The sequence below is a fragment of the Myotis daubentonii genome, chromosome 5, assembly GCF_963259705.1.
Source record: "Myotis daubentonii chromosome 5, mMyoDau2.1, whole genome shotgun sequence".
NCBI classification, from domain to species: Eukaryota; Metazoa; Chordata; class Mammalia; order Chiroptera; family Vespertilionidae; genus Myotis; species Myotis daubentonii.
Genome location: NC_081844.1, coordinates 108303751 through 108320579, shown reverse-complemented (window position 1 = coordinate 108320579; position 16829 = coordinate 108303751). Strand labels below are relative to the sequence as shown.

General features: G+C 49.2%; 1 protein-coding gene across 6 annotated transcripts in view; it reads right to left on the bottom strand.

Annotated features, from left to right (window-relative positions):
• The window catches only part of BAIAP2L1 (BAR/IMD domain containing adaptor protein 2 like 1), a 74970-nt gene that overhangs the window by 6182 nt on the left and 51959 nt on the right, over positions 1 to 16829 (bottom strand). For 4 of the 6 annotated variants that reach the window (XM_059699276.1, XM_059699272.1, XM_059699271.1 and 1 more), the window contains 6 exons: positions 16430 to 16582; positions 12188 to 12355; positions 10461 to 10587; positions 8721 to 8922; positions 8042 to 8119; positions 6903 to 7089 (listed from right to left, as the gene is read on the bottom strand). In XM_059699276.1, the coding sequence (XP_059555259.1) occupies positions 6903 to 7089; positions 8042 to 8119; positions 8721 to 8922; positions 10461 to 10587; positions 12188 to 12355; positions 16430 to 16582 (915 nt within the window). Of the gene's footprint in view, positions 1 to 2342; positions 2533 to 4078; positions 4118 to 6902; positions 7090 to 8041; positions 8120 to 8720; positions 8923 to 10460; positions 10588 to 12187; positions 12356 to 16429; positions 16583 to 16829 lie in introns of those variants that run through there. The other 2 variants (XR_009453138.1, XM_059699275.1) reach the window with 2 other exon arrangements.

The window sequence follows — 16829 nt, the reverse complement described above, 5'->3', positions numbered from 1 at the left end:
GCAACAGTGTTCTGATGGGAGACACTGGTCAGAACTGCGATTCCCAATCTGCTCTGGGATCTCAGTAAGCTGCTCTCACCTTTCTGGGCCTTAACAAGGCCCCACAAGGCCTCCTGGGACGTTAGAAAGTGGGCCCACGCCCAGGAGGCACTGAGGGCAGGAGGGGTGTGGAGGCGCCATCCACAGGCTGGCACCGGGGCACCATTTGGGTCCCAGGCCAGCAGCTCGCCGGGGCCAGGGCAGTGCTAGGATCCCACTGAGTATGGACGCTGGGGAGAAACATCTACTCTGTCTAAACATACTTACCTGTGTCCATCTCACAGGAAACAGAATGAAATGTTAACAGTAGTTATCTGATGATAGATAAGTAACATTTTCTTTTCAATACTTAGTGTATGTTTCCCAAAATTTCTACCCAAACAGAAATTCTCTGGGTTATTTTTATAAGCAGAAAAAGTGTTACTTTCAAAAGTATTTTAAATACGGTATAATGATTAAACATTTTAATTTTTACAAACTTGGACTTGGCTCTTCAGCCACAACCTGCAGCTGTGACTGCCAGGCAGGTGTAAAAAATATTCAAACATAGGTTTGCTGACTTAGAGTAGCAGGGGATGGATAAAGGTTAATGCAGGAGTTCATCCTTATCTGTCTCGAGTGGCATCATCCATCAGTTTATCTGTAGTAGACTTTTTTTACACAGAACTGCACCATAAAGCTATTTCTTTCTATGTTTAACAGTTTGACAAATCATAAACTATATAAATACCCCCATGAAAGATAACTTTCAATCTGTTTAGCAAATGTGGGAAGAGGGTCTCTAAAATTGCAGGTACTTTAAAAAACCACAGATAGCTTTGTTTTTCCTGAATACAGTCATGCTTGCAGGGCCCTGATTATTTTTAATTATTCAGAACCTTGGTCCAAAACAATTTTTTTTCTACTAGTTAAATGAGTACCTTAATTTCAGATAAGAACGTTTTTCCTTTATAATGTTAGCATGTTAAAGATCTGGAGCTCAAAATTACATGTTATTTTTTTAAAAAGCCTCCAAAATATGTAAACATGAGTAAATCAGACCTGCTCCCAGAGTTCCAACAAAACTGGTTTCTCTGTGTAGGCTACACGAGTTAGTCTAGGCCTGTCAGTTCTCACCTGTCAATCCCCCTCCCATCTGCATGGAACCTCCTCTCCCCATGACCGCATGCCCCCGGCCCACCTCCGGCTCCAGCACACCCTCGGGTGGAGGGAGGACAGTGGCAGCCCACGCTCCCGGCTCAGCGCTCCACTCCTGGCCTGTCTATCCTACCGCTTCTTGGACCACCGCCCCAGACAGCACCCAGCCACCCAAGTTCCCAGAATGCATGCCTGCAGGCCTCGTGTTTGGTCAGAGCTCTTCCTTTGAATGTGGCTCAACCGCCTGCCTCCCAGATGCTGCCTTTGATGCTTCCCAGGAGCGGAGTCCTGCCACCTCCTGTCACCTCTTCACCCTGCACCTCTATACACACAATAAACACCTGTTCACTGGGCTCAACTGCTGGGCTGGCCTCACTCCTATTCATCTCCCCAGAGCCCAGCCCAGGGCCTGGACCACCCTAAGCCATCAGTGATGCCCAGTGGATGAGCTCCAGGGCAAAGGTTCCCGCACGTGACCCAGAGCCCTCCCTTCAGGGCGCCTTCCTTCACAAACTGTCTTGATGTTTAGAAAGAAGTCTGGTTGGGCACAGTAGTCAGATGCTGTAGTAATTTTTGTTGCCAAAGTTGTAAATGTGACCTCACTGTCGGTATCGACTATACTGGCTTGCGTGATAAACTCGCTTTTTATGGAAGGTTTCTGTAATCATTAAGAGTCCAACAACATTCACTGTTCTAACAGCTGTAAAGTCAGTGACAACTGAGGTTGCCATTGGAACTCACACAAGCAGGGCTTTTTCATGAGATATCTGGGGCTTTTAAATGTTCTTTTTAAATGAAACCAAAGACTACAGGCTGTGAAATGAAAGACTGAAAAGGCCTCTAGCCTGCAAGACAGAGTCGGCCTGCCCGAGGGATCAGGGAGTGCTGGCCTCACAGCACCAGGTCGGGCAGTGCTTCCTCTTCGATTCACGGGAAAGTGCAAAGGACCGCTGCTAGGTCTTCCTCAAATGTGGGGTGGACCTCACTGCCACGCCATCGGGTGTGGGGCTTTGGTGGGACTTCAGGTTACTGATGGCGTGGAGATGGCGTGTGGAAGGGAGAGGCGGTTTCGGGAGACAGAAGGCCGGGAGCAGGCAGGGAGTGTGAACTGAGGACCCCTGCACGGGTCCAGGTGGGAAGGGCAGAGGCTTCCACGTGGAACTGACCCAGAGGAGGCTTGGTGAGCGCACAGCACCGGGTCGCCTCCGAGCAGCCCCACCCGGCCCTCAGGAAGAAGCTGTGAGCCTCCAGCTCTGCAGCTCAAGGAGGGCGGGGACCCCAGGGTGGGCACTGTTCGCAGGCCTCAGCTTCCTGGGCAGTCTCAGCCCTTCCAAGGCAGCATTCCTTATGGACAGTCTGTCCGGATGAGCCAACAAAAAGGTTTAAAAATAAAGTTAGGCCTCATTTCAAGTCCAAATGCTAAATAATGAATGTCATCATTGACTCTATTGGTATTTAAAAATGCGATCTTTCAATTTATCTAATTCAGTGTAGTAAGAACTACATCAATGCTTTCTTCATCCACCTTTATCCACATGGTAAAAATGCTGAGAAGTAAAACATGCTATCATTTTCTAAAATTGGCAACTGTCTGCATTCGCTAAAATGCCAGTGTTTTTATTTGTAATTCCAGCAATATGATTTTGGGGCAAGATTCTTTTTACCTTAAAAGGCATCATACGAGAGAAGACAGAACCTACACGGAACCTAGAGACAGAAGAACTTCGCTGGAGAGAACATGGCAAAAGATCCTGGACTGAACCTGACTATAGAACATGGCAAGAGAACCTGACTAGAACCTGGTGACTGAACTTGGCTGGAGAACCTGGACAGAACCTGGCTGGAGATCCTAACCAGAACTTCGCTGGAGATCCAGACCAGAACTTGGCTGGAGATCCTGGCTAGAGATCCTGGCTAGGCTGCTGATCAACTGAACGCTATCTCCATGTCATTCCTTCTTCGCCAACTCCGTCCACACCTTTGGGGACCCCTGGACCTGCTGGGGTTGGACCCCAGCAGTATGGAACACTTGAATCACAAGTAAATAGAACTTTAATACAAAACGGGGAACATAAATACACTGAAAAAAACGTATAAACAGCTCTGAAATGACGTGATTACTGTTTACATTTTCCATTCCCGTCATTCTGATGGCGTTTTAAAGAAACTACTTAGAGTTCTAAAGAATATAAGTTAAAAGAGCTCAGAACACTCTGTAAATGTGGTTACCGTTCTAAGAATTCACAATAATAAACACTGGAATTGTTCTGTGATGTATATTGAACACTTGACTAACAAGTAAATAGGATCTTTTTTTTTTTTTTTTACAGAGAGGAAGGGAGAGAGATAGAGAGCCAGAAACATCGATGAGGGAGAAACATCGATCAGCTGCCTCCTGCACATCTCCCACTGGGGATGTGCCCACAACCCAGGTACATGCCCTTGACCGGAATCGAACCTGGGACCTTTCAGTCCGCAAGCCGACGCTCTATCCACTGAGCCAAACCGGTTTTGGCGTAAATAGGATCTTAATACCAAACGGGCAACATAAATACACTGAACAGACATTCAAACCACTCTGAAATGCAGAGTTTACTGTTTACGTTTTGAATTCCCATCAAACCGAAGGCCTTTTTAAAGAAACTACTTAGAATACTTAAGAATATAAGTTAAAAAAGCTCAGAACACTCTGTAAGTGTGGTTCCTGTTCTAAGAATTCACATTAATAAACACAGGAATTGTTCTCTGGGGGAAAAAAAAAAAAGGCATCATACGAGCCCTAACCGGTTTGGCTCAGTAGATAGAGCATCGGCCTGCGGACTGAAAGGTCCCAGGTTCGATTCTGGTCAAGGGCATGTACCTTGGTTGCGGGCACATCCCCAGTAGGGGGTGTGCAGAAGGCAGCTGATCGATGTTTCTAACTGTCTATCCCTCTTCCTTCCTATCTGTAAAAAAAAAATCAATAAAATATATTTTTTTAAAAAAAGGCATCATACGACCTTAATAAAGTAATGGAGCAGGTGATCATCAATGGCTGCTAATGGCACAAGAAGAGGGACAATCGGACACATGAGCCTCCGGACGGACTAGCCATGGCCAATGAAATGGTCTAGCAAAACAAAACAGGCTAACAGAACAACAGCAGGCTCTGATCAAGGCTGGAAACATAGGAGGAAGGGGAATGCGGACAAGGACACCATGAGCTGCAGTCGGGAAAACCCAGTCGGGAGAGACACCTGCAGGACCACAACTTGCTTCTACCCACAAGTTACAGGAACGACAGACGGGGGATTTGTAGATAGACAAACACTTGTCATGAGACTCAGCGACCAACCGTAACGTATGGAGCTGACCCAGATTCAGATTCAAACAAATATATTGTCAAATTTTTCACGAGACAATCAGAAACTGGAAGTGACTGGTTGATGATACTCGGGAATTACTGTCAGTTTTAAAAGATATGACCATTGGTACTGTGGTCTTATTTTTTAAAAAAGGACCTTTAAGATACTTATAGGTGAAATGATAGGGGGTTTGGCATTAGCTTCAAATTGATCTGGGAGTGAGTGGGGGAGAGCTGAATACAAGATAGGTAGATGGAGTGGCTACTGGAATTAGATTACTAGGTCACTGGGTTATTCTTTTCAGTTTCATGTTGCTTGAATTTTCCTATAAGGAAGTTGAAAATCAAACACAACCGGAAGGCGCTAGAGACCCACAGGTCACACTGGACCAACCTGGACCCTGAGTTTGGGACGTGCAGCTGTAAAAGTTTTTTTCTCTAAGCAAAAGGAACTTTTATATTTTTTGGAATGCCTTAAGGTCATTTCCAAATAGTTTGAATATTGTTTTAAAACATACTAGGGCCTTTAATAAAATAGCATTTGATATCTTTGCCCTTTCAAGCAATAGCTCCCTCCATGCCGACAGAATGGAATAGCTCCATTTTCAATAGCCACGTGTCCTCCTTTTGAACAGTTTTTGGAGTTAGCTATTTGGGGTAATTTGGAATGAAAAAGCTGCAAACAATATACAGTGCAGTGAGCTTATCAAAGAAGGGAGGCTAGAAAAGATGTAGTTGAATGAGCTTTCAAAGCCTTGCATTTCCTGGACCAGAGCAGGGCACTGCAGCCTGGGAAAAGGCAGGCATGTTCCAGACATCTGAAGGCTCACACAAAACATGGCCATTTTTAGGAGGGATCCCAGTTCAGAGAGCCCACTTATGCACAGGTGAACAAGACCACCAATAGTGGTGGTGATGGGGACTGAGCTGAGAACCCCTCTTCCCTGTCCCCCGGCCATGAGAAGCAGGGAGATGGCTTCTACACACATCACAGAAAGGACCACACACTGGCTGGAAGGGAACTAAAAAGCACCCACTGTGTGGATTACCAGCAGCACCTTGGGGGTGTTTCTGGGAGGAAGGCTGGGTGCCAGGCCACCTGCAACCTTGGGCACACCTTCCCCGGGCTCCTTCCCTTCTCTGGGCTGTAGCAGAGCAGCTGCATGTTGCTGGAGAAACAGCCACACTGACTGCTTTCAAGTTAAATCTTGACCCCATATTGGCCCTGCATGCCTACTGCTCTTCTAAAGCATGTTCCCGTTCTTACTCTTCAGAACAGATTTTCTTTTTCCAAACTTGCCCACTCCAACCCGCGATGATGGTACTTCACTGAGCGCACGCGGGCGCTCCCAGCTGCCCGCCCAGCTGCACCTTCTCAGCCACCTCCCGTTCTCCATCCCTCCCCCTCCTCCCCCTCTTCCTCCTCTGCTATATAATCTACACTGAAAAAAGTGAGGGGAACAAGAAACCCTGGAATCATCGCCTTCCTTCTCTGCTGCTCGAAGATGCCGAGGATGTGTCCTCCTCAGGGTTTTAAACTTTCTACTCCTGCCTGGGAAGCTCCTCCTCTTGACCCCTGTATGGTGGGCTCCTTGCAATTCAGGTGTCGGCTTAGATGTCACCCCTCAGAAGTCCTCTGCTGTTGGTATTCACGTGCCACCCAGATCCCCCCTTCAGGCTGCAGGGATGCTGCTGGCACATGGTCCTCTGTTCATGACCTCCAGAGCCCACCCCGGCCTGTCACTCAGAAGACACCATTGCCAAAGGAATAACAGCTGTCTGCTGACTTTCTTACAAGTGGCTCAGCGTTAAAGACAATGCACATACGATTTCTGCACAACACTTCCTGAAGACATAGGGATTAGGTTGCCACTTTTAACTTTAAACCTTCCTTCAGAAAACAATGTGAAAATGGAAGAAAATGCAGAAAACAGTGATTAAGAGACTCAGGGACTGCAGCCATGACCAAAAGCAAGGAGAGACTAAAACCTGAGATAGTCTGGCAAACTAGGGACTTGGTGTGTAAATGGTCACTTACAGGTACATAAAAATGAAGGGACTGGAGTTAGCAGGTAGAAAGGCTATGTGACAGAGAAGGGGACCAAGAGGAGCGAGGAGAAGGTCCTGCCCCCACACCCCAGAGACTGTCCCCCACACCTCAGATACCGTCCCCCATGCCCCAGAGACTCGCCCCCACACCTCAGATACTGTCCCCCATGCCCCAGAGACTCGCCCCCACACCTCAGATACCGTCCCCCACACCCCAGATACCATCCCCCACACCCCAGAGACTCGCCCCCACACCTCAAAGACTGTCCCTCACACCCCAGAGACTGCCACTTAGGATTTGGGTACACAGGACATTATACACAGCTCTACTCACGAGAGACGTGGTTTCTGGTCCGGACGCCGGGGCTTTAAAGGTGGACGTGGGCTTGGGAACATCTGCTCTCTTGTCTGCAGCTGCTCGCATGGACAAGCACTCCAAGTAATCGGGAGGGGGGAGGGGGACGGCAGCACAGCTCTTCTCCGACAAGTCCACGGTGCTCATGCTCCTCACGGGCGCTGGGCTAATGGCCCGAGTTAGGGAACAAGTTAGAGAAGGTCCTGCCACCAGATCCCAGCACTCAAAATAGCCACGATCAGAACGACAACAGAATCATCATAAAGAAGTACTGGGTAGGAGGAGGTCTCTCTCACACACACACACACACACACACACACACAATATCGTAGATATTATCGGGATTGGAGTGCAGATTTAGGGGTTACTGGGATAGAGGTGCCAAAGGAAGCCCATCGGTGTAATAGGAACCATGGTAGTAGACACAGCACAGGAAGGAGAGAAGGAAAAAGGACTGAGGACAGACCCCCAAAGAACACCTATGTTTAAACAGGGGGCGGGGGAGTGGCCTGTGAGGAGAGGGAGGATGCTGGTGAGGTGCCAGGACAATAGAGGGCCAGGTCCGGAAACCCGGCAGGGAGCGTTACAGAGGTGTCCCCCAGTGTTGCAGGCTGCTCAGGAAGGTCAAGAGGGAAAGGTGACCCTAGTTTGTTTGGCTCAGTGGATAAGCATCCGCCCTCAGACTGAAGGGTCCTGGGTTCAATTCCAGCTAAGGGTGCATACCTCAGTTGCAGGCCCTTGATCCCTGGTTCCTGGTCAGGGCTTGTGTGGGAGGCAACCAATTGATGTTTCTCTTTGTCTCTCCCCCTCCCTTTCACTCTCTACAAATCAATGGAAAAATACCCTTGGATGAGGATTAACAAAAAAAAGGAGGGAAAAGAGGGATGCAGCCAGTGTGGGTGGGACGTTGGGAGTGGCCCTAGAGGGCTGAGGGGTGGGCCTGGGCTGGGAAACTTCACGGCAGATAGTCAGTAAAGCCCGTGGACACAGAAACCACTAGGAAAGCGTGTGAGCAGCAGTCTCCCGCTCAGTCGCCACAAATCAGACAGAATTCTGATCCGCCTGGAAACAGCAGGCAGAGTTCCCTGTCTGGGCCCTGTGGGCACAGCCGGTCCTACCTCGGCGCGGGCACACTCACTGCCTCCTGCGCGCTCTCTTCCAGCAGCCTCGTGTACGAGGACGGGAACCAGCCCCTCCTGTGCGGGCGGAGGAGAGAAAGGCCTGGCTGTGGGTTGGCAGTGGACACGTGAACGATAAACACACTGAGGACCATGTGTGCTCCACATACAGTGTTCCTTTTATGTGGATTCCCTTTAATGCCCCCTGCCCCCTCCTGGTTTTGTTTAATAGATGCGTAATCTACACAGAAAACCATTCATGTGCTAAGTCTCAAAGTACATCTGATATGCAGATTATCCTTGAGAAATCCAAAGTCACGTGTTTTGTTCTCAAAAAACAAGAGAATACTTAAACCTATTTCAGAGTTGACGCATAGGATCTAATGCTCTATTCCTGTGTCAAAATGATCTATCCATGCACACATGCAGAAAACAGCCTGGGGCAGAACAGCTCCAGTTCACTAAACCAGCGGTCGCCAACCGAGGACCACTGGTGGTCTGTGAGGTCTAAAAGGTTGGCGACCGCTGAACTAAACCACAACTACAGCTAAACTAGGACCATAACGCTGGCTAAAATGCTAGTATGTCCACAAGGACCATGTGCGGCTCACAGGAGAGACGGCAGTTCTCTGCCGCGCTGGGCTCTGGCTCCTGAGTGGAGCACCCACCCGAGACTTACGCTTTGGAGGTGTCATGCTCTCCGTAGAGCCAGCCGTCTCTCTCCTCAGCAACGAGCAGCGTGATGACGTCTCCCTGCGCGAAGCCAAGCTGGTTGGTGCCAGCCGTGTGCGGGAAGATGGTTTTCACTTTCTGCTTTTTCATCATGTTCAGTCCCGTTGCAACAGACACTGATCGCTGTAAACTGGGATCCTCCGGAGAAGCTGAAGACAACACAGTGGCGATGGCTTTTCCAAGAACGACAATCGGGCCACTTCCAGCACAGAGCCAGGCGTGTTCTACTGCCACACCCTTACCGTTGCGGGAGGGACGGGGACTACAAGGGACTGCAAGGTGGCCCCTTCTGCGGACGGAGGGGATAAAGCAGGGCCTGCCGGGCTTCCCCGCACTCCTGCCTCAATCCGGGCGGCTCTCAGAGGCAGGCAAGCCGCCCATCACCAAACGATGCTTCCCTTCCCAGCTCTCAATACGAACCACAGGCCGAGGGAGGCCTCAACTCTAACCCAACTGCCCATGACCTGGGCCAAAGACTGGAAATGCTGCCGTGAAGACGAGCACCTTAACTGAGCCCTTCACAGCCTCTGAGGTTGGCCCGGGCAGAGCCAGGAACCAGCTGCGGGCGGCCTGGCACCACAGCCCAAACCATACTCCGTGGAGCAGCACGCCGTGCACTTCGTGTCTCAATTCAAATACTGCCTGTTATTTACACTCAAAACCAAAATTGGAAAGGAGATTTTTTTCTTTTTAGGTATTTTTTCCAGTCAGATTTTGCTAGCCCACTATTTAAAACAATGAAAGATCTCTCTCTGCTTTCCTCTTCAGTCTTACTAATTACTCTGTAAACTCTGATAACTTCTCACCACGCGCTCTCTGATTACGTCAGCAGTGCTGAATCCATTAGCAATGTTACTTCCTTTTACCAAAAAGAATCAAAGAATCATTTGAATGACTGGGATGCACACAGCATTATGCATTTTAACTGTACATGGTATATAACTTGCAGTCCTTCCTTCAAAGGCAAATGCTTGCAGACCGTTATCTCCCCAGCTGCCATTCAGAAAATCTCATCTCTTCCCCAACAGCTGCATGTGCGCTAACCCGGGGTCTCTCTAGCACACGGCTCAGCGGCCACGGCTTTCACCCTGCGAGTCACCCAGAGACAGGGGCCTGGGCACCAGGCTACTGTAGGCAGAGCCGAGTCTAACCAAAGCCTCCCGAAATGTCTGCAAACAACTGGTCCCAATTTCCTGCAATACTGTCAACAGCGCTAAGGACTTTCAGCAGCAGAACCACACGTCCGGGAGGCCTGGGCGCTGCCTGATGATGAGAATCACCGGTTACAGCTCAAGCTGAGCCTGTCGGTGAGATCAACAACCACAATTCTGTTACGTGAACCTTTAGAGTTTTACTGAAAAAACATTATTACAATTACCACTGAACACAGGACACAGTGGGGGCTCTCTGTACATCATATCCTATTTCAAAAACAACCTTTCAATAGCATATTGGCTCCTGTAAACAGCAATCGGTATACAGAATTAGTATGTGTCAGAAAAGGTGTCACGTATAACATGTCCCCTGGTTTTTCCATAAACCCAGACCTGTGTTTGTTTTGAGGTGTAAGCTCCTCCATGTTGGACATGTGCCATATACATGCTTAGTCACCGCTACCTCAAGATGCATTTATCCAAAATGTTGATTTTAAAGTTTTAGACAGGAATTTTACAGAAAAATGCCTTACCCGAATTCTGTGCAGCAGTCGCTGGGTTATTGAACATATCAATCAAAGGGCTGGTGACCACTCTGCCTGAAGGAGCCGGGGGCACCTTGGGTGGATACTTAGAAAGGGTGTCGTAGTCTTTCCCAGCCTGTGAAAAAGTCTTCATTAGTTTACTATAAGTCTAACATAGCAATGGAAGTACAGTTTTCCAGGCTGCTCCACATTACATGCTCTAAGTCCCACAGTTCCCCAAGCTCCCTTAGTTGAAGGGCAATACCCCATCTTGAATTAAATAATATATTTTTTCCATTTTTTTTCTTTAAAAAAATAAAACAAAAAAACCCCCAAAACCATTATCTTTAAAAACAAAACAAAAACAAAGCAGGCACTCCCCATACTCTCACCCCCTGGTGACCACTAATCTGTTTTCCTTCTGTGGATTTCAGGCTCCCTCGTCAGTGCTACTCGGCCAGAGGATTCTACATCTGAAATAATTTTTCCACAGAACTTTGAGTGCTTTGCTCCATTAATTTCTTTTTTAAAAAAATGTTTTTATTGATTTTTTTGAAAAAGAGGAATGAAGAGAGAAACATTGAGAGAGAAACATCATGGACTAGCTGTCTCCTGCACACCCCCTACTGGGAATCGAGCCCAAAACCCAGGCATGTGCCCTGATCGGGAATCGAACCAGCTATCTCTTGGCTCATGAGTCTCAACCACTGAGCCACACCGGCTGGCCATTCCATTAATAACATCTTGTTTTGTTAACCAGAAACCTGGTCTGCATAGGTTTCTCTTTACTTTGTAATTAATCTGTTTTTTCTCTCCCTAGAGGTTTTCCGAATTTTCTCTTTATCCCTAACATTCTGCAATCTTATCGAGGTTTTGGTCATTTCTGCGCGTCTCAGATTGGCCTGGCTGCCATGTGAGAGACCAGGCGGGAGGCTGCTGCGGTCTCTCTGAGGGGCTGCAGTCAGAGCAGCGCAGGGCTGAGGGGCTGGACTGGGACATGCTCTGACGATGGAAACGTTAGGGTTGGCCTATGGACTGACAGTGGCATAAGCGAACAAGAGAGAGGAGTTGCCGCATTGTGTCTGAGCTACTGGAAGGATGACACTGCCGTTCACTGGTTCTGGACCAGTTGAATGTGAGATCCCCATTAGACATCGGTGGTGATGCTGGGCAGGCAGTGGAGTGTACCTCCCTTGTCTCAGCTGGCCTAACATGTTTCTCCTCTTTCCCATTAAAAAAAAGTCCTCGTTCTGTGTTTGCACTGTGTTTTGGAAGTGTTTTGGTTTAATTTTCCAAGCAGTTCCATTCTTTAATGAGCCCATCAGTTGTTATTGTGTTTTGAGGGCAGAGAGAGAAATGGGAAAAACATTATTTTAGAAAGATTTCAAAGGGATGAGAGAACAGCACCATAAATCTCCATGCACCCAACACCTACTTTCAGTAGTTATCACTTCCTGCACAGAAAGGTGGATTGTTTGGTCCTTGCCAGTGTGGGTCAGTGGGCTGGGCATTGTCCCTTGCACTAAGGTCACTGGTTCAATTCCTGGTCAGGGCACATGCTTGGGTTTTGGGCTCAATCCCCATTAGGGGGAGTGCAGAAGGCAACTGACAATGGTTCTCTCTCATCATTGATGTTTCTATCGCTCCCTCTCCCTTCCTCTTTCTAAAATCAATAAAAACATATCTTTTAAAAAAGCAAATACACAATTGAGATCTTGGAGGTAGTGGGTTCCTACCATGCTCCTTCTCTCGACCATTGGCGAAGGCTGAGGCGTCCAGGACGTGGGGGTGGAGCTAGGGGTCTTTATTTCTTCTATCATGTTGATGATTTCCTCTGGCACTTTGGTGGCATCACCGCAGGTTTTCTGCCACCTGGGCAGTTTGGAATTCAGTAATTCTGCCGACTGTAAATCCAAAGGAAACACAATGGCAGATAAATGTGTATTGTCGGAAGAGCTGACACAAATTACATCAAATGATTATCACTGACAATGCATTTCCGGCTTATCACCAGAAGTATGGGAGCTCTGAGTGAAATTCAGGGAGTAGTTTGAGCCTCTGTGAGTATCTGCTGTGTTATTTGCTGAGAAGGTTGTAGGCTTCTGTTCTAAAAGAACTTATCTTCTCCCTCCCTGTGAATAATTAAGACTAATGTAAGGACTGTAAATGATTAAGAACAAGTTCAAAAGCTAAAAGGGAAGGGTTGAGCGATCCATATTAATCACCAAGAAATGCCAACCACCGCTTTCTCCCTCCCACTCCTATGGAAAACACCTCCAAGACAGGTGGGGGACCCAGTGGACTCAGCTTAGGGAAACCGGATTTACAAGTCAGAGGAGTCAGATCTGTGCACAGACGAGGGGCTACAGGCAAAGTGCAGTGGGCCCTGCAGTCAGCGCCAGCGCTGAGGGGCGCTCTGGCCGTTGGGCAGGCAGACCATGGGGCTGAACTGTGTAGCAGAGTCACAGATGGACAGAGAGAAGTCCCACAACACCAGAGGCTCCCACAAGCCTGGCTTTGCTTCTTACAGCTGGAGGTTCCCTGAAGGCCTTTTCCAGGGCAGCGATCTGCTTGGAAAAGGGAAGCAGGGGGCCTTCCGTGGAGCTGGTTTCATAGCAGACACACTGTTTTTACTTAGAGTCTCTGCTCATCAGGTGTGGGCTGGGGGTGTTGGTGGAAATCCTGAGAGGGCAAAGCCTGTCCCCAAACCACCTCTGTGCTGTCACCCCGACACACTAACTGCATAGCCTGCTTCACCCAGGAGTCACTGACAGGACTGGGTGCCTTAGCTGGGGTATGAGACAGCACAGAGGGATGTTCAGAAGGTTGAAGAGATGCATATAGAAAGCAGATTTGGTCTGTGTCCCTCTAAAAAGCCTAACGGGGCCCGGCTGGCGTGGCTCACTGGTTGAGCTTTGACCTATGAACTAGGAGGTCACAGATCGATTCCCGGTCAGGGCACATGCTTGGGTTGTGGGCTTGATCCCCAGTAGGGGCTGTGCAGGAGGCAACTGATCAATGATTCTCTCTAATTGTTGATGTTTCTCTCTCTCTCTGAAATCATTAAAAATATATTTTAAAAACAATGATAAAAAGCCTAACTGTGACCCAAGGTTAAGTGTTAAGAAAGACTGCTAACAACGAGAGCTCTCAGAAGTCGGCCAGGTTACCTCATGACACTGAGTGCCCCATCGCCCACAGGACGTCGCCAAAGAAGAACTTCACGGTTGCTTCTGTCCTCTCCAGCCGACGACCCTGCCCCAGGGCACCCTCCCCATGTGGAACTAGTAGATGCACTGGTGACAAAAGTGATCATCTAAGGGAGCAGTTCATGCTTGTAACAAGTTTAGAGCTTCGCTATTTATTTATTTTTCAAATATATAGTTATTTCAGAGAGGATGGAGAGAGAGAATCATTGATCGGCTGCCTTCTGCATGCCCCACACTGGGGTTTGAGCCTGCAACCCGGGCATGTGTCCAGACCAGACCGGGAATCAAACCCTGATCTCCTGGTTCATAGGTAGACGCTCAACCACTGAGCCATGCCGGCTGGGCAGATCTTTGCTATTTAGATTTGGTGGCTGAATATTTCTTAAATACTTTATAGAATACGTAACATGATATACGCATACATACAAGGCCAAGTTTTTTTTTTTTTCACCTGAAAAAAAGGGGAAGTTGCCTTATAACCATGCTCTTAGTGCCTCGTATCATGCAGCACTCTCCAAATTACTTTATTATGAATAACAATGAATAACTGATGTCAATCAATGCTACTTTTGGATGTTTACATAAACCCAACACAATTCATAATTTAACAAAGAGGAAAGGCCATTGAGTGCATGTTTTGTAATGTTTTCTGGGGATATAAGCTCACAGCTGCTGTGAAGGAGGACAGGAAAGCTGACGAGATTGCCAACACTTTAAAGAAGAATGAAAAGGAGCTCCGACCATGGGCCCTGATGCTGCAAATGGGGCCTGCGGCCCGGGTACAATTTCCAGGGACACATACACATGGACCCTCGAGGTGAGCATCTTAGACCATGTGGGGAGTGGACCTGGGCCTGGGCCTCACTCTGTGGCTCTGACGAAGGAACTGAGGCTGAAGATGCGGCCCTGGGAGTTGGACAAGAGCTGACTCACAGGCGAGAAAATGAAAAACGTACCATTTCTCAATTACTGAACATTACTTTATCAATGGTTTTAAATATGGTCGGATGACTACACTAATGAAAAATATTATAAACATTTATCCTATCTAATAAAAGAGAAACATGGTAATTGGTGTACGACCGCTACCCTTCCCATTGGCTAATCAGAGCGATATGCAAATTAACTGCCAGCCAAGATGGTGGCCGGCAGCCAGGCAGCTTGAAACTAACATGAGGCTTGCTTGCTTCAGTGGCTGAGGACTCCAACGTTCCCCGCCTGCCTTGCCAGCCTCTGAGCCTGCAGTTTAAGAAACATTGTAACAAATATAGAAGCTAAACAAAACCCCAGAAACCTGCTTTCAGCGAGCTGGGATCTCAGAGCTAGAGTTATACATTGTTTCGATTATAGAACCTAAACCAGATACCTTCTTTCAGCAGCAGAGGCCTCAGAGCTGGAGCCAGAGCTAAAGCTGGCCCAGGATAAAAAAAAAAATAAAAGAAGAAAAAAAGGAGCAGTTGGGAGCTTCAGTCACCCCCAGCCTGAAAACAGCCCTCAGCCCCTCACCCAGACTGGCCAGGCACCCCAGTGGGGACCCCCACCCTGAAGGGTGTGTGACCAGCTGCAAACAGCCATCATCCCCTCATCCAGGCTGGCCAGGCACCCCAGTGGGGACCCCCACCCTGATTCAGGACACTCTTCAGGGCAAACCAGCCAGCCCCCACCCATGCACCAGGCCTCTATTCTATACAGTAAAAGGGTAATATGCCTCCCAGCACCGGGATCAGTGGAGCCGCGAGGCCTCCAGGCGCCAGGGTCAGTGTGACAGGGGGCAGCGCCCAAACCCCCTGATCGCCCTGCGGCTCTGTGTGTGACAAGGGGCGGGGCCACAGCCTCCCTATTGGCCCTGCTCTGTTCCTGACAGGGGAAGGCACGCCAACCCCCTGATCGGCCCTGCTCTGTGCCTGATAGGGGGGAGCGCCCCAACCCCCTGATCGCCCTGCAGCTCTGTGTGTGACAGGGTGTGGCGCCCCAACCCCCCCACCGGCCCTGCCCTGAGTGTGAGAGTGGCGGCACCCCAACCCCCTGATCGGCCCTGCTCTGTGCGTGATAGAGGGCGGCGCCCCAACCCCCATCGGCCCTGCTCTGTGTGTGACAGGGGGCAGCGCCCCAACCCCCTGATTGACCCTGCTCTGTGACAGGGGGGAGCTCCCCAACCCCCTGATGGGCCCTGCTCTGTGCGTGACAGGGGGCAGCTCCCAACCCCCTGATTGACCCTGCTCTGTGCGTGACAGGGGGTGGCGCCGCAACCTCCCCATTGACCCTGCCTTGAGTGTGACAGGGGGCGGTGCCCCAACCCCCCAATCGGCCCTACCCTGAGCGTGACTGAGAGTGGCATCGCAACCTCCCAATCCGCCCTGTTCTGTGCATGACAGGGGGCGGCGCCCCAACTCCCCAATCGGCCGTGCTCTGAGCCCAACCAGGGGCTGCACCTAGGGATTAGGCCTGCCCTCTGCCACCCGGGAGCAGGCCTAAGCCAGCAGGTTGTTATCTCTCGAGGGGTCCCAGACTGCGAGAGGGCACAGGCCAGGCTGAGGGACGCTCCCCTCCCCCCTGAGTGCACAAATTTTTGTGCACCGGGCCTCTAGTATGTCTATAAATGTCTAAAAGTTAAATTTTCAAATTGGCCAAAAACTGTTTGAAATCTCATTGGCAAAACAGGTCTGCTGCTCTGTGTTGGGGCTTGTGTGGAACTGCCTTTAAAAGCATCTCAAGGGCATTTAAAGGCGACATAAAACCAATACACGGGACACAGCGGGCCGCCCGCACCTGCAGGTGGTAGTGCTGCGTGCGGCTGGCGAAGCTGCAGTGCTTGTCCACCAGGAAGCAGAAGCGCCTCTTCTCCTCCAGGAGCGCCTCTCTGCAGCCCTCCGCGATGAACCTCTGGATCTCGCTCTGGCGAGAGGTGACGGTTTCTATGTACTAGGAAAGCAAGGAGCAGTTATGCAGTATGATGGGAGGAATCAAGCAGCTGCTCAGCCCAGCATTTATCTTCTGCCATCTTTATACTCGGTTTATTTGGATAAAGGAGTAACTACTAAACACAGATAAACGTTACATAAAATAACTAAGTTGTAACCTGGCCCGAGCAGATAGCATCATCTTTATCAAGATCCCTGACTCCTCTGTGAGAGAAGCTGCCAAAGGCCTTACATTCCAGGGGGCAGTT